Source organism: Lepidochelys olivacea, assembly GCF_965140295.1.
Source record: "Lepidochelys olivacea isolate rLepOli2 genome assembly, chromosome: 3".
Lineage (NCBI taxonomy): Eukaryota > Metazoa > Chordata > Testudines > Cheloniidae > Lepidochelys > Lepidochelys olivacea.
The window spans coordinates 134,509,694-134,535,019 of record NC_140413.1 but is presented as its reverse complement, the minus strand read 5'-3'; the positions used below and the strand labels follow the sequence as shown (position 1 = coordinate 134,535,019).

At 44.3% G+C, this 25,326-nt stretch overlaps 1 protein-coding gene across 3 annotated transcripts in view; it reads right to left on the bottom strand.

Moving 5' to 3' along the window:
- SLC35F3 (solute carrier family 35 member F3) overlaps positions 1-25,326 on the bottom strand; it is a 292,700-nt gene that overhangs the window by 21,442 nt on the left and 245,932 nt on the right. For all 3 annotated transcript variants that reach the window (XM_084624848.1, XM_084624850.1, XM_084624849.1), the window contains one exon: positions 2,165-2,384. In XM_084624848.1, the coding sequence (XP_084480974.1) occupies positions 2,165-2,384 (220 nt within the window). The remainder of the gene's footprint in view (positions 1-2,164; positions 2,385-25,326) is intronic.

Sequence of the window (25,326 nt, the reverse complement as noted above, 5' to 3'; positions counted from 1 at the left end):
TGAGCTACAGCTCACTGCATCGGATGAAGTGAGCTGTAGCTCACGAAAGCTTATGCTCAAATAAATTAGTTAGTCTCTAAGGTGCCACAGTACTCCTTTTCTTTATATGATTACAATCTTCGCATCACTCACCATAGAAATGCAGCCACCTAACCGGGTGAAACACATCAGTTGTTTAACAGGGTACAGCAACACTATACACTGCTTTGGAAAGTCACCAAGAATATCATCTCTAACAGCAAATGCAGGAGAATTAAAGAGGGAAGGATGTAAATGTTTTCCACTAGAATTTGACCAGGACAATGGGGTACTTACTAACAGTCATATGGGAAGGCTAGAGACCCTGACTGCTTTTTCCTCTTATCCAAAAGGCAACACAACCAGCATTACAGTCACCCCCTAAAATCACTACAGCTCTCCTACAGAGGCGCCCTTACTGGTTACTCAACCTCCCCCTCCCCAGTTAAAGTAAGTTCAGTGTCAAGTCAGAAAGGTTAATGTGTAGACAACAGCTGGAAAGGCAAGGTACTCCTTTTTGTAATTTTCCCTATTGTATCTTTTGTAATTTTCCCTATTGTAGCCTCAGGGCCCTGCTGCAATAACAACAATGTGGCTGAAGATTTTCAATCACACAGAAATAAATTCTTCTATTAAAGTTTAATTTTTAATCTCTGTGTATCCTGGGGTTTAAAATCTCCCCCAAAACAAACTAGAAATATTGCCCAGGCTTACTGAGAAGAGCGCTGACTCCTCATCTCCACTTCAGCTGGTGTCATGGGGCAGGAGTAAATCACTGGTGTCTTCACACTGTAGTTGCTTTCAGCCCCACTACAGGAGCCACAGACCTGACACTGTGTCACTTTTGGGGACAGTCGATGAATGCCAACTGCTGATTGGTGCTGCTTCTGCTCTCAGAGGGGAATGTGAGAAGTTGCCTCTTGGTTCTAAGGGCTGGAATGTTCTCCAAAGGCATAAGGGAGACAGGACTTAATTCTAACAACTGCAAAGGGTACTCTGGATCAGATTGTCCCTCAAAGCTATGCATTGTGGGCACCCTCTTCCATCTCACCCACGGAAGGGGTACGCTGCATTGGTGGCACCTCTTGCACCAAACAGAGGGCTGTGTGTGGCTGCAGGTCTATGCAGAGGTTGAGCAGGCTGCAGGGAAATCTCTGTTTCCCACCCATGGGCCCACAGAATTAAGCAGAAAATCTAACAGAGAATTCATTGGAGTTGAGCTTTTTTGGAGCTGTGCTGGCAAGTTCCAACCTCCACAATGCTGCACTCAGCGATCTCCTGCCCCAGAATTCCCCCCTCTATCTAGCCTCTCGGACACAAACTAAGACTCGATAGTTCTCTCTAGCTCTTCATCTGCCAGACTGACTCACACAGTCTGTGTTATGTAGTATTAGTACACAAGATCTCACTAATTCTAGCCCAAACTGTGAAGTCATGGAATGGATTGCTGAGCACACTACATGGGCATTTTTGCTCCCTGCACTTCCACACAGAAACAAACCTTTTTAAAAACAGATACTTGAAAAATAGGAGCTGAATTAGCCCCATCTGTGTTTATATCAGTTGCTGTCCACAACCAGGTGTGACATAGAACTTAATACTCCAATCCCACAGGGTTTGTGTCATATGCAGATATGAGATACACCAATGAATTCACAGAATATGGACAAAAATGCACAAGGACATGTAAAGCACCTGTAGAAATGCACAGCTAAAAAAAATATTTCTAAGTACCATAGGCTCAATCCTTTCTAACCAAAAGAGAATGGCAAAAGGATGATAAATGTTCATGACCACATGGGGATACCAGTTATCCTTCATGACACAGACTGGGATAAGTTATCTCATTTGGAAGGAACAGTGAGCAAAGAGAGCATGTTCTAGGAAGAGGAGGCTGCAGTGTTGCTAGAGATCCACAGAGTGATGGTTCTCAGCGCTGATTTGTTTTGTAATGAATGTATTTCTGTACAGACTGGAGGACTGCAAGCTCTGTAAGGATATTATGCTGACTCATCTCATGACTTCACCTCTTTAAAAGATCAGAGAAACCTGCTGTTATTAGTGGCAGATGCTGATCTAAATGAGACAACTGGAAAAGGGTCAAAGTGAAGGAGGGAGGGAGACAGAGAGATAAGGAGACACTTACCCTCACTCCCATGAACCTGTCCCTGAGAACGATCCATGAAAGCAAGAACACAAAAGCTTTGTTGCAGCAGAACAACACGGAGACATCCGTAGTGTTTATTTTCTTTATTGCATGTAAGTACAGGTAGTTTGTGAGTGTCCAAAGAACACCAAAGGGTGCTGCCTTGATAAAAAACACCTTCATAGTCAAGCCATTGTCTCCAAAAAATCGGCAGCACTCCCTAGAACAAGGAAAGAAAGGCAATGTTATTATACCTGAGTGGCAAACAAGTCCTTCATGCGTTGTACCAATTAGAATGCTCTTTTTTGGTACCATGTCTTTCCTACAAGAAGGGTAACAAGTTTCAGTCTGCTGCAAAAGCCATGATTTGCACAAAAATACTGAACACACAGAGGGGATTATAAAACTGAAAAAGATGAGCACATAAGAGTATGGTGAAAGGTGGAGGTAGGGGATCAAAGTGAATAACAACAATATTAATAAGGTGCTTGCACCTTGCACTTTTAATCTATATTTCGCAAAAAGCTTTGTTTCATTATTCTCATTTTACAGCTGGGTAAACAGAAGTGATTCTTTAGCTTGCCCAAGGTCATCCAACAAATCAGTGGCCAGGCTGGGAGCAGAATCCAGGCCTTCTGATGCCCACCTCTTTGCCTTACCCACTGAGCCGTGGCCTCCCCGGTAAGCAGAAAAGAGAAGAGATGGATATTGAGGCAGGATTTGAAATGGCTGGGGACTCACTGGAACTAAGTTCAGGACAAGGCTTTTCCATCAGACAGGTGCAATGTGGCTAAAGGCACTGCCACTGTCAGAGACTCACAGTGAGGACTAAGCTTTGCCCATAACCAGTTCAATGAATGGAGGAGAGGAAAAGGGAGTTGGTAAGGTCAGATCTGAAGAGGCACTAGGGTCAGTGAAGATAAGTAAGGATCAGGGTAATGAGGTTATGCTTGCGAGTTCTTGATGAAATACAGATGGTCACAGTGTTCTTGGGCAAGTTGAAATTTGGCGAGGAGACCAGTCCAGAGGGAATTGTGGTAATCAAAAGTTGTGGGAGGTTGGGAGTGCATGGATTAAGGAAGTGGGCAGACAGAAAGTGAAGATAAGGGCAGGTATGAATAATATTATGAATCCAGGTCCAGCTACAGGAGGTCCTGAAGATAGTGTTGGTAAGATGGAAAAATAAACATTGATGGATCATTTCTGGTACATCTGACAAGGAGAGATCAGAGTCAAGGAGGTAGATGGAAGAAATTAGGGAGTATTAGGGCATTTACTCTAGTCTAAGAGAAGGAACGCAAACTTGGAGACAATAGGGTGGAGAAAATTTGAGTGGAACCAAGCACTAAGGAATATATAACAGAAAGAGGCACAGAGAGGTGGAGATGTTGGCAGGGACAAAGAATGGATGGGAAAAAGTTTGGTGTCATCAATATAAACATTATGTTTAATGTGAAACAGAGAGCTGAGATGGTGATAAAGCAGGGATTAGATAGTCACAGGGGTCAAGAACATTGCTGTGGGACATCTTTTTTTGTGTAAACATTGTAAGCTAAAAATCAAGAGTCATTGGCTTTATGACTACTGTAAAACTAAAATGGCATGTGCTAGCCAAATTGTTTGCATGCAAATACAGTAACGCAAAACGGAAATGCAGGGATTTGTAATCTGAAGAATATTGTTTGCAGCCTAATGACATGTTCAGATAGCCCTAACCAGACCCTCAGAGCTCTTTCCCCAAAACAATATTTTTTTATCCACCTTCCTCTCTTACTTCAAAAATCCCCTCCTCTTCCCCACTTCAACCCTGAGTGCGCATCCCTCATAAAAAACCCTTACAACAATATATTTTGGTAATGTAAACAAAACAGTTACCTGAACCACTAAGTCAAAAATGAAGGAAAGACACTGTTTGCCATCCATCAGCGTAATTGCTCCGCTTGCCCTTGTGTGCTATCACCCTTTCCCCACTACCTTCCTGGGTTAGGGTTTCATTTTCTCCTTTGCAAGCTCTTGTGGGCAGGGACTGTGTCTTGTTCTTTATTTGCATAGCACACAGCACCAAGGAGACCCAATCCTGGGACCTTCTGGCACTACCGCATTGGAAAGAACAGTAATCTAGAGCTTCTGCCCGCTACATCAATCACACACACAAACAGGCTCTTTGGAAATGATGTCATGTTATTGCTTTGGGAAGGGCGGCTCTCTGACATTTTGCAGGAGTTCTCTTCTTTGCAAAGCAACAGGTTTTTGGTTAGGCACTTCCAATTTTTTAGCTGGGTTTCACTGAGGCACAAGGAGGTCAAGAAATTTGTCCAAGGTGAGTCAGTGGTTCAGCTGGGATCAGCATATGTGCTCTTCTACACTAAAGGATCCTGAGAGATTCTACATTGCCTTGCACCTTGTATAATCACTTCAACCTGTGCAAAAAGAGTGCAAAACCAGTGTAAAATACAATCATTCTGATTTGGTAGTCTTTTGTACACTCTTTGCATTCTGCAAATGTATAGAGGACTACACAAGGTGGGAAGATGGAAAATCAGAACCCCAGTCTTTTTACCATCAGGCCACGTGGTTTTCCATGTAAGTATGTGACAAGGAAGGGGTTGCTGTTGCTAAAAAATTTACCCACCCCTAAATCTACTCATTTTTGGTGCTTTCTAAACGGCATGCTAATAAAGTGCAAGGAGACCTGAGGGATATCTGGCATTTTTTATGCACAAAATCCTTCAAAGTGTGACAGCTTGCTCTCAATAGATTTCTCTCCCCACATTTTCCTAGCTTTTTATCAGAGCAGCTCGATGTTTTCTTGGTACACCATTGGATGAAACCAAAACAATACAGTGCTCAAGGGAAAAAGCCCATTACTTGTGAAGACTCACCAACAAGCATCTGACAAAGGTTGCTGTGGATGAATAATGTTAGATTAAATACCCCATTGCAGACATTTTATGGGAAACAAGACAGGACTAAGACATTACCTCTGGAGCTATGGTATGCCCAGCACAGGCTGGGTGTGAAATCACCAATGGATAATTGACCTTTTCATTAAATAGCTCTTAAGTACACTTTGGAGGCAGCTGTTTCTTAAATATCAGCATGCTGTGCATCGTTTTTATTCCAGCCGCACAAGTACATGAACCAAATCAAATGTTTTAATCTTCATGTTTTATGAATACTGTTTGGTAAAAATCAGTTTAATCGTATGCTCGATCAGAGGTTCTGTCCCACTGCCATCCACGCATGGTTAAATACACTGAAATAGGCAACTTGTTTTAAATATTTAAACAATCCCATCTAGTAACAAAAATATTCTTTGTATTTCTCAAGCAAAAATTATCAACTGTTTATAGATTCAGAGCCTTTCAGGCCAGAAGAAACCATTATGATCATCTAGCTTGACCTGCACAACACAGACTCCTATTGACGTCAGTGGGCTTTGGATCACGCCCATAGAGCTTTAAATGGATTGGGTCCTGCTTGTCTGTCTACCAACTCTAGGTAGTCAGAGACTGCAACTCGCCTTGTGTGATGTGCCTCCGGCACTTCAGATCATCTGAAGCACTTCGATTAGTAGCCTCTGGTTTGATTATGAGGGTGGTGGCAGGTTGTTCTCAGTGAGGGTCCTCAACTGTGCAACTCTTCCTGTTTCAGTTTGCCAAAGCCTGAATTTGTTGGTCTCCCTGGTCTGCAAGGCTGGTCTTTGATTTTTCTGGGGCATGGGGAGAGGGTGATCAGGTAGATTGAGACAGTGGTACTTTCATTAAGAGGGTTCAATCTCTTGGATACTGGTCCTAAATTATTGCCATGTCTTAATATGGGCACATGCACTTAGACACTGAATGGGCATCTTTTAAAAATAACTAAAATAAATATTTGTAAATAGGAATTTTGTAAATAGGAATATCTCCTGTGTTGTTGGCACTAATTACAATGCAACTGCACTTTCAAACAATGTGGTGCCAGCACACAGCATGAGTGAGTAGGTTCTGTGCTGACAAGCTCTATGGAGATTAAAAGTGTGTGTTTGTGTGTGTGTGTCCGTCCTCCCCCAGAGTGTACTCTGTCAGAGCCTCCAAGACTCCTGTATCCCACTTCAGGTTGGGGAATGGCTGGTGGACCCATGCAGTCCCTAGGTTGGCTCCTTACTTTGCTTTCTATTAGGTTTACTTTTTTTTTTTTAAACAGACGAACACAACACACCTGCAGTAGGTGGCCATTATATCCATACAACACTTACCACAAAGCAACTGCAAGAAAAGCCTACAGCAATCACTGACAAGAACACAAGAATGGCCATATTGGGTCACTGATGGACCTATCCTCCATGAACGTATCTAATTCTTTTTTTAATCCATTTATACTTTTGGCTTTCACAACATCCCATGGCAACAAGTTCCATGGGTTGAGTGTGCATTGTGTGAAGAAGTATTTCCTTTTGTTTGTTTTAAACCTGCTGCCTATTAATTTCATTGGGTGACCCCTGCGTCATGTGTTATGTGAAGCGGTAAATAACACTTCCTTTTTCACTTTCTCCACACTATTCATGATTTTATAGATCTGTGTCATAGCCCCCCCCTCCTTAGTCACCTCTTTCCTAAGATGAACAGTCCCAGTCTTTTTAATCTTTCCTCACATGGAAGTTGTTCTGTACCCCTATATCATCTTTGTTGCTCTTCTCTGCATCTCTTCCAATTCTAATATAGCTTTTCTGAGATGGGGAGACCAGAACTGCACAAAGTATTCCAGGTGTGGGAGTACCATGGATTTATATAGTGGCATTATGATATTTTCTGTCTTATTATCTATCCCTTTCCTAATGGTTCCTCACATTCTGTTCGCTTTTTTGACTGTTGCTGCACGCTGAGCGGATTTTTTCAGGGAACTATCTATGATGACTCCACAATCTCTTTCTTCAGTGGTACCAGCTAATTTAGACCCCATCATTCTGTATGTATAGTTGGGATTCTTTTTTCCAATGTTTATTACTTTGCATTTATCAACATTGAATTTCATCTGCCATTTTGTCACCCAGTTTAGTGAGAATCCTTTGTAACTCTTTGCAGTCAGCTTTGTAATTAACTATCTTGAGTGATTTTGTATCATCTGCAAATTCTGGCACCGCACTGTTCACCCTGTTTTCCAGATCATTTATGAATATGTTGAACAGCACTGGGCCCAGTACAGACCCATGGGGGAACTCCACTGTTTACCTCTCTCCATTGTGAAAACTATTTATTCCTACCCTTTGTTTCTGATCTTTTAACCAGTTACTAATCCATGAGGCGATTTTCCTTCTTATCCCATGACCACTTACTTTTTTTAAGAGCCTTTGGTGAGGGACCTTCTCAAAAGCTTTCTGAAAGCTCAAGTAAACTATATTGATTGAACCATTCTCCTCCATATGCTTGTTGACTCCCTCAAAGAATTCTAATAGATTGGTGAGGCAAGCTGTGTTGACTTTCCCTCAACATATTGTGTTTGTCTGATAATTCTGCTCTTTCCTATGGTTTTAATCAATTTGCCTGGTACTGAAGTTAGGCTTACAGGCCTGTAATTGCCAGGATTGCCTCTGGAGCCTTTTTTAAAGAAAATCGGCATTACATTAGCTAACTACCATCTAGAAGAGAGGCTGATTTAAACAACAGGGTACATCCCACAGTTAGTAGTACTGCAATTTCATATCTGAGTTCCTTCAGAACTCTTGTGTGAACACCATGTGGTTCTTGTGACTTATTACTGTTTATTTTATTGTTTTTTCCAAAACCTATCGACACCTCAATCTGGGACAGTTTCTGAGATTCACCACCTAAAAAGGATGGTTTGGGCGCAGGGATCTTCTCTCATCCTCTGAAGTGAAGACCGATGCAAAGAATTCATTTAGCTATTCCGCAACAGCCTTGTCTTCCTTTAGAGTCTCAACTGTCCAGTAGTCCTACTGACTGTTTAGCAGGCTTCCTGCTTTTGATGTACCTAAAGGTTTTTTCGCTGTTAGAGTTTGTGTCCTACACTAGGATTTGACTTCCAGTTTTTAAAGAGTGTCTTTTTGCCTCTAACAGCTTTGTTTACTCTGCTGTTTACCCATGGTAGCATTTTTTTTTCCCTGTAAAAGGGTCCCACTCACCACAGGTTGTGCCTCCTTAAGGCTGGAAAATGGCACTCACCCAATCTGGCGCCCCCTTCCGTTGGGTGCCTATGCTGTGGACCCTCTCTCTCTATGACTCAGGGTACTTCTTCTTTGTGACTCAGCCCCCCAGCCAGGTCACTGTATAGTTCCTCCCCTTCTGAGATAAAAAAGTCTCACTAGACAAGCTGTCCGTACACTGTCTCAGACGGACTTCCATTCTAATCTCCAGGTCCTGTGTCACTTCCCTGTGGCAGGTTGGGGAACCTGGCCCACCCGCTACTCCAGGTTCCAGCCCAGGGGCCCTATGACTAGCAATCCAGGTTTGCTCAGGCTCTGTTCCCCTGGGCTCCTTCTAACCTCACCTCTCTATCTCCTTCCCTATCTCTTGTTTATCACTGGAGAGTCCTCTGGCCCACTGCCAGACTCCTCAGTCCACGGCAGGACCCCAGAGCTTACTCTCCCCCCGGATCTCCTCCTTGTCTCTGGCCAACTCTCTTTCCCTCTAGAGAGTGACTGCAAACCTCTTCCCTGCAGCCTCTTCCTGCTTTATAATCCTATCCCAGCTCTGCCTCCAGCTAGGCTTCATCTGCCATTAGATTGATCAATCCCTGGTTCTCTTTCAGGTGCAGAATATAAGGTTGATTGGCCTCTTCTAGCCAACATTAACCTGCTGAGCACTTGTGTGGGGTGGACACTCCATCACAGGTCCTCTTGCTGGTTTTTTTTATTTGGGATATGCATTTAGTTTGAGCCTCTGTTATGATATTTTTAAATAGTCTCAATGCAGCTTGCAGGCATTTCACCCTTGTGACTGTTCCTTTTAATTTTTGCTTACCTTCCTCATTTTTGTGTAGTTCCCCTTTTTGAGGTTAAATGCTACAATGGTGGGTTTCTTTGGCATTTCCCCTCCTACAGGGATTTAAATTTAATAACACTATGGTTGCTCTTACTGAGCAGTTCAACAATATTCACCTTTTGGAACAGACCCTGTGTTCCACTTAGGACTAAATCAAGAATTGCCTTGTAAGTTTAGGACAAGGTGCTCCAAGAAGCGGTCATTCAATATGTCTAGAAATTTTATTTCTGCATCTCTTCCTGAGGTGACATGTACCCTAGCAATATGGGGATAGTTGAAATCTTCCATTATTATTGGGTTTTCTGCCTGTGTAGCCTCTCTGATCAACCTGAGCGTTTCACAGTCACTGTCACCATCCTGGTCAAGTGGTCAGCGTCGTTTTCCTACTGCTATATATAGTGGCACTGCTCCACCAGCGTGACCTACCCATCATTGCTATATATTTTATACCCTGGTATTACCATGTCTCGATTATCCTCATTCCACCAAGCTTCTGTGATGCCTATTATATCAATATCCTCATTTAATGCCACGTATTCTCATGCAGAGCAATGGCAGAGTCCTTATTCCAAACTCAAAGCCATTACAATTTTGGAGCATTTTTGCAGTCAAGGGCAGTTACCTACAGAACTACGGATTGATAGACTCTCTCCTACAAGCTTCACTCTCACATAACCTGTACCTTTGGTCCACACCCTCATGTCTCAGTCTGAAGCTCTCAATGAACACCCCGCCTTCATACCCAGTGGCATATTTTAAGCTTAAATAAGGGGCTGATTTATGAGGACAATCAGATATGTCTGTCATGGACATACTATGGTCATGTGCCTACAAGAGGCCCAGCAAAAGTGACTGCCTTAATCTGTTCTGCCTGTTCCATTATATAGATAGTATGCGCGCATGTGCATTTGTCAACTTGTCATCTCATAGCTAGAGATAAGGGGTAAAAATTTCAGAAGTGCCCATGTCCCGCTGAAAGTCAAATGGTGGTAGATGGGTTGTGTGAAATGAATAATCTTGTAGAGCTCTTCTAATTTCTAAATCTCAGACTGAGCTCAGCCACAGGTACTCCCTGATCCTCTCAAAGATTGCAAATTACATTGATCCTTAACTGAAAGTGATCAAACCCAATCCCTCCTCCATAACCTACTGAAATTCCACAGTTCAAATAATTTTACGTATATCAAGTTTATGTCTTAAAACCTGCCTGGCTGCACTCTTGCTGACACAGCTTTTGTCTATGCAGTGTTGGGCCCACTTTGTGCTTGGAACAGGGCAGTGCAAAACCCCTCTGCACCATCAAGGGCCATGGCCCTGGAGTGGGGTCTATAGGAAACCCATCAGGGTAGGGAACTCAGAGGGTGCACCAGATCAGTGAATTGTTCAGTCACTCTGGTCACGTTCCCTTCCTGGTCACTGCTGACCATTTTTTGGGTTGAACTGGCTCTTTAAGGACCCCCCAGTGTAGAGATGGCTGCAATCACTTTTGGCTGTCACAACCGTCCCTTAGTAGACATTCAGCCTATGGGATCTCTGCACTTGCAGGTGTAACCCACAGTGAATCTTCTGCAGTAATTTCAACTGGCAGGACAACAGGATGCTGTCATGTTACAGTACACACCACCATTTTAACATGTTCCTAAGAGAAGGTGGTCACATTGACTTCATTGACTCTGCTGCCAGGATTGTGAATAAGCTATTGCAACTGATCACATGCACTGGTTTAAAAAAATGAAAACCATAAGTAGGGGTAGAATTCAAGGTGGTAGAAAGTGGCAATGTAAGTATCAACCACAGCACACTTCTGTATTCTGTTAACGCTGGGTGTCTTGCTCGCATTCAGAAATACAGTATTCACACTCACAAGAAATCTGAAGGCACATGACTGTGAAGCGGAAAGCAGATAATTCTGTTAATACATGTCATAGCACAGCATTACAAACCAAGAGATGGGGAGGCTTACCACTTGTGACAGTTTGGAAACACTTCCAGAGAAATGTTATCCAGCAGGTGCGCTTACGCAACAGCTGTTTAACCAGACAGTTTCCCTCTGCATGGTTCTAGATGAAAGTATAGACAATAAAGACAGGCACATGCCACACGTTGGACTGGATTCTCTTTTCTCTCGCACAAGTGTGATGCAGGCGTAACTACATTAAATTCTTAACTTACCCCAGTCTGAGTTTATTGCAGAGCCACGAACTGACTGGGAATGCTCGGGACTGACTGGGAATGCTCGTGTGTTTGCTGGGGGGGGCAGTGTGAGAGCCTGAGTGAGTGTCTGATTGGCTGCTAGCCTGCAGGGGGCGGGCAGTAGGGTGTCTGTTTGTTTGCGACAGGGAAGCCTGGCTGTTTAAAAATAGCCAGAGCTTCGCGAACCAGCTGAGCGGCGGAGAACCAGCAGAGCAGCTCACAGCAGGAGTTTGCCTGGGAGTTCGCCTGGAGTGAGCCCAGTGAGGCTTACGTCTTGCAAACTGCTCTGAGGAAGCTCGTAGTAGGAAGGTGATATGGAAGGGGGGGGTTCAGCTGTTGTGACCTGCACTGGATGTGCCATGTTTGTCTTTCTTCCACAGGACAGAAGCGACTTTGTCTGTACAAAGTGCAAGCTGGTCTCCATATTGGAAGAGAAGATTGAAGGTCTGGAGCAACAGATAACGACCCTGCGTTGCATACGGGAAACTGAGGATTTCCTGGACGAAACTCAGGATAGGCTTCTAGGGGCACAAAGCTCTACAGATATAGAGCAGGTTGCACAGAGGAGCCAAGAGGCCAGTGAAGAAGCTTGGCAACATGTGACCTCCAGAAGAGGTAAGCGGAATGTCCGGGTTCCAGCAACGCAGACACAGGTAACTAACCGCTTTCATGTTCTCTCCACAGGTATCGTTGCGGAGAGTGGACCAGATGATATGTCTGGGGCGAGAAAGCAGAAGGAGACTCCGCTGGTTGGAAGGCATGAGATGCGCTGTCCTGAGGTTGGGGGTTCCACGACCACCACTCCCAAGAGGAGAAGGCGGGTGGTGGTGGTCGGGGACTCTCTCCTCCGGGGGACTGAGTCATCTATCTGCCGCCCTGACCAGGAAAACCGAGAAGTCTGCTGCTTGCCAGGGGCTAAGATTCGCGATGTGATGGAGAGACTGCCGAGACTCATCAAGCCCTCGGATCGCTACCCCTTCCTGCTTCTCCACGTGGGCACCAATGATACTGCCAAGAATGACCTTGAGCGGATCACTGCGGACTATGTGGCTCTAGGAAGAAGGATAAAGGAGTTGGAGGCGCAAGTGGTGTTCTCGTCCATCCTCCCCGTGGAAGGAAAAGGCCTAGGTAGGGAGCGTCGAATCATGGAAGTCAACGAATGGCTACGCAGGTGGTGTCGGAGAGAAGGCTTTGGTTTCTTTGACCATGGGATGGTGTTCCATGAAGGAGGAGTGCTGGGCAGAGACGGGCTCCATCTTACGAAGAGAGGGAAGAGCATCTTTGCCAGCAGGCTGGCTAACCTAGTGAGGAGGGCTTTAAACTAGGTTCACCGGGGGAAGGAGACCAAAGCCCTGAGGTAAGTGGGAAAGCGGGATACCGGGAGGAAGCACAGGCAGGAATGTCTGTGAGGGGAGGGCTCCTGCCTCATACTGGCAATGAGGGGCGATCAACAGGTTATCTCAAGTGCTTATATACAAATGCACAAAGCCTTGGAAACAAGCAGGGAGAACTGGAGGTCCTGGTGATGTCAAGGAACTATGACGTGATCGGAATAACAGAGACTTGGTGGGATAACTCACATGACTGGAGTACTGTCATGGATGGTTATAAACTGTTCAGGAAGGACAGGCAGGGCAGAAAAGGTGGGGGAGTAGCACTGTATGTAAGGGAGCAGTATGACTGCTCAGAGCTCCGGTACGAAACTGCAGAAAAACCTGAGTGTCTCTGGATTAAGTTTAGAAGTGTGTGCAACAAGAGTGATGTAGTGGTGGGAGTCTGCTATAGACCACCGGACCAGGGGGATGAGGTGGATGAGGCTTTCTTCCGGCAGCTCACGGAAGCTACTAGATCGCATGCCCTGATTCTCATGGGTGACTTTAATTTTCCTGATATCTGCTGGGAGAGCAATACAGCGGTGCATAGACAATCCAGGAAGTTTTTGGAAAGCGTAGGGGACAATTTCCTGGCGCAAGTGCTAGAGGAGCCAACTGGGGGGGCGCTTTTCTTGACCTGCTGCTCACAAACCGGGTAGAATTAGTGGGGGAAGCAAAAGTGGATGGGAATCTGGGAGGCAGTGACCATGAGTTGGTTGAGTTCAGGATCCTGACGCAGGGAACAAAGGTAAGCAGCAGGATACGGACCCTGGACTTCAGGAAAGCAGACTTCGACTCCCTCAGGGAACGGATGGCCAGGATCCCCTGGGGGACTAACTTGAAGGGGAAAGGAGTCCAGGAGAGCTGGCTGTATTTCAAGGAATCCCTGTTGAGGTTACAGGGACAAACCATCCCGATGAGTCGAAAGAATAGTAAATATGGCAGGCGACCAGCTTGGCTTAATGGTGAAATCCTAGCGGATCTTAAACATAAAAAAGAAGCTTACAAGAAGTGGAAGGTTGGACATATGACCAGAGAAGAGTATAAAAATATTGCTCGGGTATGTAGGAATGTTATCAGGAGGGCCAAATCGCACCTGGAGCGGCAGCTAGCCAGAGATGTCAAGAGTAACAAGAAGGGTTTCTTCAGGTATGTTGGCAACAAGAAGAAAGCCAAGGAATGTGTGGGCCCCTTACTGAATGAGGGAGGCAACCTAGTGACAGAGGATGTGGAAAAAGCTAATGTACTCAATGCTTTTTTTGCCTCTGTTTTCACTAACAAGGTCAGCTCCCAGACTGCTGCGCTGGGCATCACAAAATGCGGAAGAGATGGCCAGCCCTCTGTGGAGATAGAGGCGGTTAGGGACTATTTAGAAAAGCTGGACGTGCACAAGTCCATGGGGCTGGACGAGTTGCATCCGAGAGTGCTGAAGGAATTGGCGGCTGTGATTGCAGAGCCACTGGCCATTATCTTTGAAAACTCGTGGCAAACCGGGGAAGTCCCGGATGACTGGAAAAAGGCTAATGTAGTGCCAATCTTTAAAAAACGGAAGAAGGAAGATCCTGGGAACTACAGGCCAGTCAGCCTCACCTCAGTCCCTGGAAAAATCATGGAGCAGGTCCTCAAAGAATCAATCCTGAAGCACTTGCATGAGAGGAAAGTGATCAGGAACAGCCAGCATGGATTCACCAAGGGAAGGTCATGCCTGACTAATCTAATCGCCTTTTATGATGAGATTACTGGTTCTGTGGATGAAGGGAAAGCAGTGGATGTATTGTTTCTTGACTTTAGCAAAGCTTTTGACACGGTCTCCCATAGTATTCTTGTCAGCAAGTTAAGGAAGTATGGGCTGGATGAATGCACTATAAGGTGGGTAGAAAGCTGGCTAGATTGTCGGGCTCAACGGGTGGTGATCAATGGCTCCATGTCTAGTTGGCAGCCGGTATCAAGTGGAGTGCCCCAAGGGTCGGTCCTGGGGCCGGTTTTATTCAATATCTTCATAAATGATCTGGAGGATGGTGTGGATTGCACTCTCAGCAAATTTGCGGATGATACTAAACTGGGAGGAGTGGTAGATACGCTGGAGGGGAGGGATAGGATACAGAAGGACCTAGACCAATTGGAAGATTGGGCCAAAAGGAATCTGATGAGGTTCAATAAGGATAAGTGTAGGGTCCTGCACTTAGGACGGAAGAACCCAATGCACAGCTACAGACTAGGGACCGAATGGCTAGGCAGCAGTTCTGCGGAAAAGGACCTAGGGGTGACAGTGGACGAGAAGCTGGATATGAGTCAGCAGTGTGCCCTTGTTGCCAAGAAGGCCAATGGCATTTTGGGATGTATAAGTAGGGGCATAGCGAGCAGATCGAGGGACGTGATCGTTCCCCTCTATTCGACATTGGTGAGGCCTCATCTGGAGTACTGTGTCCAGTTTTGGGCCCCACACTTCAAGAAGGATGTGGATAAATTGGAGAGAGTCCAGCGAAGGGCAACAAAAATGATTAGGGGACTGGAACATATGAGTTATGAGGAGAGGCTGAGGGAGCTGGGATTGTTTAGCCTGCAGAAGAGAAGAATGAGGGGGGATTTGATAGCTGCTTTCAACTACCTGAAAGGGGGTTCCAAAGAGGATGGCTCTAGACTGTTCTCAATGGTAGCAGATGACAGAACGAGGAGTAATGGTCTCAAGTTGCAGTGGGGGAGGTTTAGATTGGATATTAGGAAAAACTTTTTCACTAAGAGGGTGGTGAAACACTGGAATGCGTTACCTAGGGAGGTGGTAGAATCTCCTTCCTTAGAGGTTTTTAAGGTCAGGCTTGACAAAGCCCTGGCTGGGATGATTTAACTAGGAATTGGTCCTGCTTTGAGCAGGGGGTTGGACTAGATGACCTTCTAGGGTCCCTTCCAACCCTGATATTCTATGATTCTATGATTCTATGACTGGGACAGAGCAAAGCTAAGGGCTGTGTTTAGCTACTCAGAACTACTGTGTTTAGCTACTCAGTTCTAGGCAGTTCTAGGACGGTTTTTGTTTCATTATGACATAATTCCTGCCCACAACTCTCAGGCACAGAGGGGGATCATATCTTGCTACATAATCCTTTAGGATGCTACAGCATATATATCCCCTTGCGTGTCCTGGCAGCTCTGCTAGCTAGTGCAGAGGGTGGAATGGGTCCATGTCCTTGCTCTTCCTTGCCCCGTTAGCTAGGTTAGCTTGAACACACAGAGGTGCTAAGAGGGAACAGTGCCCAAACTCAAGGTAGTGTGGCTGCCCCCTGCACTGGGAGAACGGTTGGAGTGGGGAAAGACTTCTTGCTCCGGCATCCTTACCCACAACCTTGCATGCCCATGTGGGACCAGATGTCCCGACTTTATAGGGACACTCCCAATATTTGGGGCTTTTTCTTATATAAGCTCCTATTACCCACCACCCCCTGTCCTGATTTTTCACACTTGCTGTCTGGTCACCCTAGTGAGAGCTGTACCAGAATAGGGCTCTCTCACCACAGAATTATGTACCAACTAGATTGCAATGGAGTTTTGTACCTATCCTACCTGCTGTTTGGTTGGGTTTTTTTGTCTTTTAGTATGTGACACAGTTACTCTCCCTAATTGGCCTTGCTCAGTATTATTGGCATTAAGTTCCCCCAAAAGATGCTGCCTTTTCAGCTCTCTGTAGTCCTTTTCTATAGATTTAACACAGATGTGAATAACAGAACTCTTCCAAACTATTTACCTGTGCAGGTCTAAGAGTTGCTAAGGTTATCTAATACAACTCACTTGTTAACACCTAATCAAGGGACCCGATTCATCGGTACCTTCCAGCTGCTTTGCTCAGTGCCAGCGATGCAAAGCAGCTGTTAAAGCAAGCTTAACTGTCTGGATTTATAGTTGTTTTGTGTTGCTGGAGTGGCACAAAGCAGTGAGTGTTCTGGCAAATCTTGCCCCAGATATTTACCCCACACTTTCTACATAGAAAATACCTGGATTTGGTTTCTAGAAGGTACACGCAAATAAAAAAGTGTCTTCTTGAGAAAAATAAACAAAAAAGGCTCCTGTATTAAGTGCTACATTCTGGCTCCAGACAAGTATAAGCAGCCCCCAAAGTCTGTTGTACATATTGTCCAAAGCTAGATTATATCAGTAAAACACTGGAGTGCTGAATCTGTGAACAAATAAAGATATTTCTCAACTGATGTATATGACAACTGAAGAAGAACAAGGTATCGAATAGGTGTAAGGGCTACATTTTCAGTTATTGTCAGCGTGTGTAATATATTGCTCGTAATAGTGTTGTGCCTGCTCATGCCAAACTCAGATTCTCACCCTGTAAGTCTAGTTAGAGCAAAGGAGAGTTACAGTAAAGGGCACGTTTCCAGAAGAGAAGAGACCACAGAACAGGCATTGAAATCTTTTTTGTGGAACAGCTAGGGCTGCCTATAGTAAGATCCCAATGGGCAGGTTTTTTTTTACAAAACCAGAATACAAGCATCCATAAAAATATATATCTGTGGGCATATACTCTCACCCAAAGGCTTCCAATATAACTAGAGATTCAGGACAAAATTCTCTTCTCCATTCTGCACTGAAGAATTGTATGGAGAATTTAGATGGAGATCAATGACAGAGCTCCTCATAGTTTTCAGCTTTGCTGCACACTGTGACAACTCATGTTTCAAGGACATTAGTGAGGACAGAACTCTGCTTCTCATTCAAAAACTCTGACACCTGAGCTAAGTTAAACTCTAATAGTATTAAAGTGGGATCTTCAAAAAACACTTAATCTGGAGTTTGGCTATTGACTTCAATAGGAGAAGAGTTAGGCCAATGCTGAACACTTCTGAAAATCCTACCTTTAGGGCTTATATATAGTCTGTGGACTGTAGCCATTAGAGAGTGATAGATCCTACACACTTGAGCAGGTTTGAATTTCCCTCCATAGAGGGCAATGGTACACAAGGCAGAAGTCTTCTCTTGCACTGGTGAATATCAGGAGTAACTTCACTGAAGTTATTACTAGGTCAAAATATGCAAAATATGAAGTGCAGACTTCACAGGAAAACATCACCTGTAATGAGCAACAGCTGATCAGCTCTGAAACCTGCTACTGATTAGATGGTTTCAGAAACTACATTTTGGTGATAAGCAAGTTGTGTAATTAAAGGATCAACAGTACAGGCAGTAAAAGGCTTGGAAAGTGATTGTTTTGCCCAAATTATTCACTTTTGATATATATTCCTGATATGTCTTCTCATATTTCACTTTGTTTTTCCCATATGTTTACTGTCAACTCCAGTGGGTTATCTTCACTCATCTTTGCTATTGGCTTATAGCACCAATAGGTCAGATCATTCAGGTCAGCACTGGTGCAACTCTACACATACTTATTCTGGCCTACCCAGCTATATAAATATTGGGTCTCATTCTCCTCTGCCTTTCAACCTGTGCAATCATCTACACCTGTGCAAAGTGGGTACAAAACGCATCCATTCTCGTCTGATGCACATATTGCACAGGTGTAAATGACGACACATAATGCAAAGCAGTGGAGAATCAGACCAATTATATGACAATAATTAAAGATAGCAAAGGCAAAGGAAGATGCATGCTGCTAAAAACTTTAATTGTGAGACTGATGGGAAAGAAACTTAAAAGCAATGATTTTAAGGTAGCATTTCATTTAGAAGTTTTATTTAGTCGCAACACCTACTTTTAATATGATTATCTTTTACTTACTTAGCATGCTATTTAGGCAGTAACTGTTTTTAGATTTACCTCATTTGGAGATGCAGAGCTCCCCGTGTTTAGAAATGTTTTTGATGAGCTGGTTGTGTTATTGTCATGCATCAATTAATTTGCCATTTACTATGTTAATGAAGATATACATAAAAAAGATTATGAAGAAAACAAGAATGAATGCATAAAATATTAAAGTAGTAAACAGTTTAGTTAGAGTCAATGGCATAAACAGTGATCTATTCTGTAGATCCATCACAGGCTTTTCCTACAGCATGTCTCACTAAAGGGTCTAAGTGCATCACACACATCACTGTGATATAATAGCAGCTACACTGCTATCACTAAGTGACATTAGGGGTATGTCTACACAGGAAAAGCTATGCACAGGCTGACCTACCGGAGCAGGCACTGTGCAGGAGCTAGTCTATCCATGCTGGCTTGAATCCAGCTAGCGCAGACAACAATAGCAATGAAGACAGCGAAGCATGGGGTTCAATGCGGGCTAGTGAGCCAAGTATGCATTCAGGGGCCACGCTAGGCTTGCACTATCCACACTGAAGCCTGGGTGGTGCTGTCTTCACTGCTATTGTTACAAGCACTAGCTGGATTCAAGGTAGCTCGGGTTTAGTGTGCGGGTGGCTGGGCGGTCAGACTAGATGACCTGTTGGTCCCTTCTGGCCTTAAATGCTATGATTCCACGTAAGTTGGAGCAGCTGTCCTGGCACAATGGAGCAACTGCCTCCATACAGGATCTTCCTCTGGAAGACTGTGTTCAATTAACACCTGTGAGCATGGATAGAATTGGGATGAAGGCACATCGCATTAGTAGTCACTCCCTCAGGCTCTCTCACCCATCTGGTGCACCTTGTATTAAATTAGACTGTAAACTTTTCGGGGCCAGGATCATGTCTTGCTATGCATATGCACGGGATCTAGCACAGTGAGGCCTCAGTCACAATTCAGACCTCTGGATGCTATTGTAATATGTTAATTTATTTATCTTTGATTTTTATTTTACTCTGATTTTGGGTTCTCATTCTTCTGAGATCATCCACTTCTCAATGGCAGAACTGCTGCTGGTCATCACTTTGTCCCTGATCCTGCAAAAGAACCCTATGGATGGAAACTCATGCCTGTAGGATCCCGTTGCAGGCCTGGGGTCTTTCACAGAATGGCAGCCTTACACAGCCTGTGAGATCTTGCAAGCATCTTAGAATGTATAAAGTCCTTCTTGTGCTGCCTAACCCTTTCACCTTGGAGGTTCTCAAGCCTTGAATATAAATATCACTGAAATGGGCAGAACTTTCACAATTAACTGAAGGATAAGATAATATACAAGATAATGTATTATGGGCAAGTTGCCACAAAGCTGATAAATTAGTTAATATTTTATGTCATTTTGAAATGCAGAGCTCTGTATAAGTGCTCAGTGTTATTATTATGTAAAAGCTCCTAATAAATGTGAACAGTGATGAAAATTTTAGGAATGGGCTGAAAATGCTGTGAGCTCATTTATGGTATGAAAAAATGGCTGAAATACTGAGAGACAGAAACATTTGTTTTTAAACTCAATGGAGAATATATGGGAAAGGATGGGACTCCCTCCTCCCCCGAGTACCCTAATCAGATACTATTAGACTACTGAAAATGGAGACTAGGGCCTTGCTCTTTGAGTGAAGTATGGGAAGGGTGGGGGAGGGGGAAGGTGACTGTGTACCACTTTTATACTCTCCTGTTCCTGAGGACTGCCAGGGGTTGGTTCAGACCTCAGCACATGTTAGAGCAGCCTTAAGGTAACTAGTAATAGCCCCCAACTGGCCATTATGCCAGCTGGTATCACCAGAGAACAGTAGCACTCTGGTCCTGCCCCCAACATGCCAAATAGGTCAAGGAGGACCAGGAGTGAGCAGCTTAAAGCCAATTCTACCCAAGAGAGGGATTTTCCCATGCTGGGGGAATCCCCAGCTGCTCAATTAGGGCCGCTAGATGGCTCCTTTATGACATACACTGTGGCTGTATTGTGGGTCAGGATCTGGTCCTAACGGCTTGACTCTTCATTGCCTTGCACTTTGTGTAGTCATTGACACCAGAGCAAAATGAGTGCTGAGCAGTGTGAAAAAGTGAAGAATTCTGATACAGGAGCATTTCACAACTGCTTGGCATTCATTTTACACAGGGTGCATATGATAACGTCAAGTGAGAATGAGGCCCAGAATGTTGTTACAACTATGCTAAGGAATAGTAATTATTCGTATGTAATATGCAGACGATAAAAGGAGCAAATAACTATCATTTTAAAGAAACTTGCCCTACTAGATCAAACACTTTAAAGCCAGGATATGCCATGGCAGTCTTTCATGTACCACGAAAGGCACTGACTAAAGCTCAAAGGGAGTTGATTGTTGATGTAACTAGAATTGGTTGCTATTTTGAGTGCATTAAAATAGGGGCGTGCAAGCCGCAATAACTGTAGGAATTTTGGCCTCCCTAAACACTTTCAAATCCATTAAAGGAGAGAGAGGAAGGTTTAGTCTATAAAACAACATGCATCGGTTTGTGTTTTGGGTTACCAGGGGACCAAACAGACTCAGCTGGATTCTGGCTCAGCGGAATTGACATCAAATGAGGATGTAGCTAAAGCTGCAAAAAAAAAAAAAAAAAAAAAAAGGGGGGGGGGAGAATTCCAACAAGGGAAAAAATATAGGCAAGAAATTAAAGCCCCTCAAAATATGGACAAATGGCAAGAACAATGAAGCAATGAAAGAAACACAGTACATTTATCAAAGTGGTGCCATTACATTCTGGGCCTAGCTCCTATGTTCCTTACAGTCCCCAAAGAGTTAAGTGGGAATTTAGCTTGTGATATTTGCATAAAGTGCCCTATTTCAGTGAACGTTTCTGCTAGTGAACTCATTTGCTAGATAATTTGTGAGCATAATAATAAGACAGCACAAAATAGGTTTGAACGCAGCATGAAGCAACGTCACCTCAATCTTATCTGGATCAAGTCTCAGCAAAGGAATTCACTAAAAACGTAAAAGAATAGACATGGGTTTTTTTTTTCATCACTCACCCTGTTTGGGTCATAGTGAGAGTCTTACTCTCGAAGTGTTGGGTTTACGAACGAAACAAGATGGAAAAGCTCTGTGTATATTACAGCCAACTTCATTGAGGTCGTTCCTGAAAAATGGCCTCTCATGGGTTACAGGGTCCCACATGGTCCACAGTGAACTATGGCTTAACTCCAGCACAGCTTCCTTCTCCCCTGAACAGCTGCTCTAGGGAAGAGCTACAACAGCAGCTGGTTGAGAAGCAGCAGGAATACATATTCTTGGGCTCTATCCTCTGGGGTCTTGCACCGGGCTTAAACTATGGAGGGTTTTTTTAATGTAACTTATAACTAACTCTTTGAGAGAGATACGGTGGGGGAGGTAATATCTTTTATTGGATCAACTTCTGTTGGTGAGAGAGACAAGCTTTTGAGCCACACAGAGCTCTTCCTCAGGTCTGGGAAAGGAACTCCCAGCCTCACAGCAAAAATGCAAGGTGGAACAGGTTGATTAGCACAAGTAGCACATATTGTAAGGGACCATTCAAGCTAGAGTAGCTTGGTAATACCTCTGAAGTCAAAAGACAAAGAGACGGGGTTAGTGGGTTACAGGTTGTTGCTATAAGCAATAAATCCATTGTCTCTCTTTAGTCCATAATTTTTGGTGTCTAGCAGAGTAATGAATTTAAGCACCCAGGCTCATCTTTTGAAAGTGTTGTGCTGGTTTCCTGTGAGGATGGAGACTGATAGGCCCCATATACAGCGATCGCTTTGTGAAAAGTGTTCCTCTATAAGTAAATAGAGTGTTTTTGTTTTTTATCATTTTCCGGTGTGAGTTCACGAGCATAGTGATTGTCTGGTTTCACCTGCATTGTTGTTATCGGGCCATTTAGTGCATGGGATGAGGCATACCACATGTGATAGGCATATATAGGATGCATAGATCTTGAAAGGTGTGTTGCGGAGGGTGTTGATCATTGTAGCAGTGGAGACATGTCTGCAGGTTTTGCATCTGTTGTTCTGACAGGGTCTGATGTCGATTTGAGTTGGTGGGTCCTGGTCTGTGGGGAGCTTGCTTCTAGTGATGAGCTTGGAGAGGTTGGGGGGTTATTTGAAGGCCAGAAGTGGGAGTCAGAAAAGGTTTCTTTCAGGATGGGGTTTCCATTGAGTATGGGATGTTGGTATGGGATGTAGGTAGTTATTTGATGATCTCTCATAGGGGTTCCATGGGTGGGGTGGTAGGTGACAGCTAGGGATGTGCAGTCAGAGGGGATTTTATTTCTGTATTGAAGCAGGTTCTCTCGGAATATTTGGGTGGCCTGTTCCATGATGCAATCTACTTCTCTGGTGGAGTATCCTTGTTTGGTTAAAGCAGTTTTAAGTGTGTTAAGGTGTATATCCCAGATTTTCTCCTTGAAGCATATTCTGTGGTATCTGAGTGTCTGGCTATAGATAACAGATTTTTTGGCATATTTGGAGTAATTACTGGATCTATGAACTAGGTGTGGTGATTCGTGGGATCCTTGTGTACTGCTGTCTGGAGGATTCCATTATTGAAGCTGATCGTGGTGTCCAGGAAATTGATGGTGGTGCGGGAGAGCTCCAGAGAGTTTAATGGATGGATGGTGGTTGTTGAAGTTGTGGTAGAAATCTCAGAGAGAGTTAAAGCCGTCTGACCAGAGGATGAAAATACCATTTTAAACTCCCTCACAGATTTCCTCACACAGGAAAAATATAAAAGACCAAAACACCCTTGTCTCTCTCACCAACATAAGTTGGTCCAATAAAAGACATTACTTCACCCACCGGTCTCTCTAAGATCCTGGGATTGACACAGCGACAGCTACACTACAAACAACTAACACTTTTGTTATAAACACTAACCAAGGCTTTTAGGAAAAGACCTTGCTGACTATGACTGCTTTTTCCCTGCTGTGTTATTCCACCAGCGTACATGCCAGTACAATGTTGCATGCAGGCTCCCGTGGAGAGCTGAAGACCACAATTAGAATGTTGCACAGTTCAGACACTGAGGAGTAGTCTACATACCCTCAGAATTCTGCATGGAGGCACCCAACATTTATTTTGTGGCTTGTCGTACCCTCCGCATCCTATGTCTTTTCAACAAAAGCGTCACTCCCTGTTCTTTTACTTCTGCCTCTGGGCTCAGAGAGGCAACTCCCCACCTCTTGAACACCCTATTAGCTTCAGAAAAAGATTCTTTCCTAGCTCCAATGGGGCAGAAAGCCCCTCAGCCACCTCCACTCAGAAGATGCCCTGTCCTAAAGGACCTGCACTGGGTAGCCTAATAGAAACTCTCCTTTTTAAAATCCATCATCACGGCTCACGTCATCAGTGGGTAAACCTGCTGTTGATTAAGACTCATACTGTTTCCTTTTTCTGTTTATCAAAAAGCCTTGCGCTCTATCATGCTGCAGAGTAGCACACACTGTATAACCATGTAATCTTATTACATGGTGTTACTCACCATTCTTCCCCTCTGTCTTGTTAGCTCCTCTCATTACACCTTGCCTGTAGTGAAGCCCTGATGCTGCAGCTGACAGCACGTGGGTAGACAGCTACACCAGCACAGAACTCCACTAAGTGTCAGTTGCAAGATCAAGGCCTTACCTGGTAAACTCCTTCATGCAGGACTCGTGTCTGTTTGCTGTGAGATTCCTGGCACATCTTTAAATGCTGTTTAAATAATAGTCTCCAAATATATGCCCTTGTAAGAAAGAGTATTATTCTGGGGCAGACTTAAGGGTCAGACCATGGTCAGCAAACATGAAGCATGGGGCCCAATGGTCACGTTACCTTAGGCTTTTTTAAACAGAAAATGTTAAAAAAACCCATCCATAAAACAAAAGTCACAGGCCTAAACAGAAGTGGAATCTCACCCACACTGTGTTGGCTTGCTGATTCCAATTATTGATTGATTATTAATTACGCACCACGGCGACACTTTTCCTTGGCAAATTGTTCTATGATGCTGTCCAGCTGCAACCTTGCCGTCTCATCTTTCCCAACTGCAAGGAGAGCAAGGTCGCTGTGCCATGTCTGTGACAGTGTTGAATGCATGTAGTTTTTGACCCATCTTAATGTGCTCATTAACATAAATATTTTTCTTTTCATTTTGTAAAACCAGACTTGTATTTGTATTTATGGTTTTTATTTTCAAACATCTTCCCCTATGATAATAACTAAGTTGGAAGTATATAGGCCTAAATAAAGTGCATTTTTGTGCTGTTTAATTTTTCCTTCATTGCGGGGGTAATCTGAAAAAAAGTTGATTTTCTGTGCAGAATCTAGCAGACAGAGGCAGAACTAGAGTGGGGCTGGCTGGGGAGAGTGCTGTGGGGCTGGGGAGAGGCCAGAGCAGGCAGACACAAAATCTTTGTGTCCCACAGCAAGTGGAGGATATGGACCCTACGGGAACAAACTATATTTCCCAACAGCAGCCCCGTCAGCCCAGGAGCATGTCCAGTGCCTGTGACCCCTGCATGATGGGTAGGCAGCATCTATTACTACCACACTGCTGGGCATGCTCAGTGCTGTAGCATTTTGCAAAGGCATAGCACTGCAGGACAGGTAGGGGGTGGGTTCCCTGGCAGTGACACCCCGATGAAAATGGGGGGTGATGGCCAGGAGCTGCGTTAGATACGTGCAACCCATGCGACTGCATCAGCCCGGAGGCAGTGAAGGGGCCCCTTGCCATGGTAACTTACCCAGCTACATGTGAGGGTGAGGTCCCGGAATCGCGTGAGGAGGGCAGGTGGCAGAGGAGGAGCTGGTGCAGTTGCTGAGCGGCCCATGCACTTG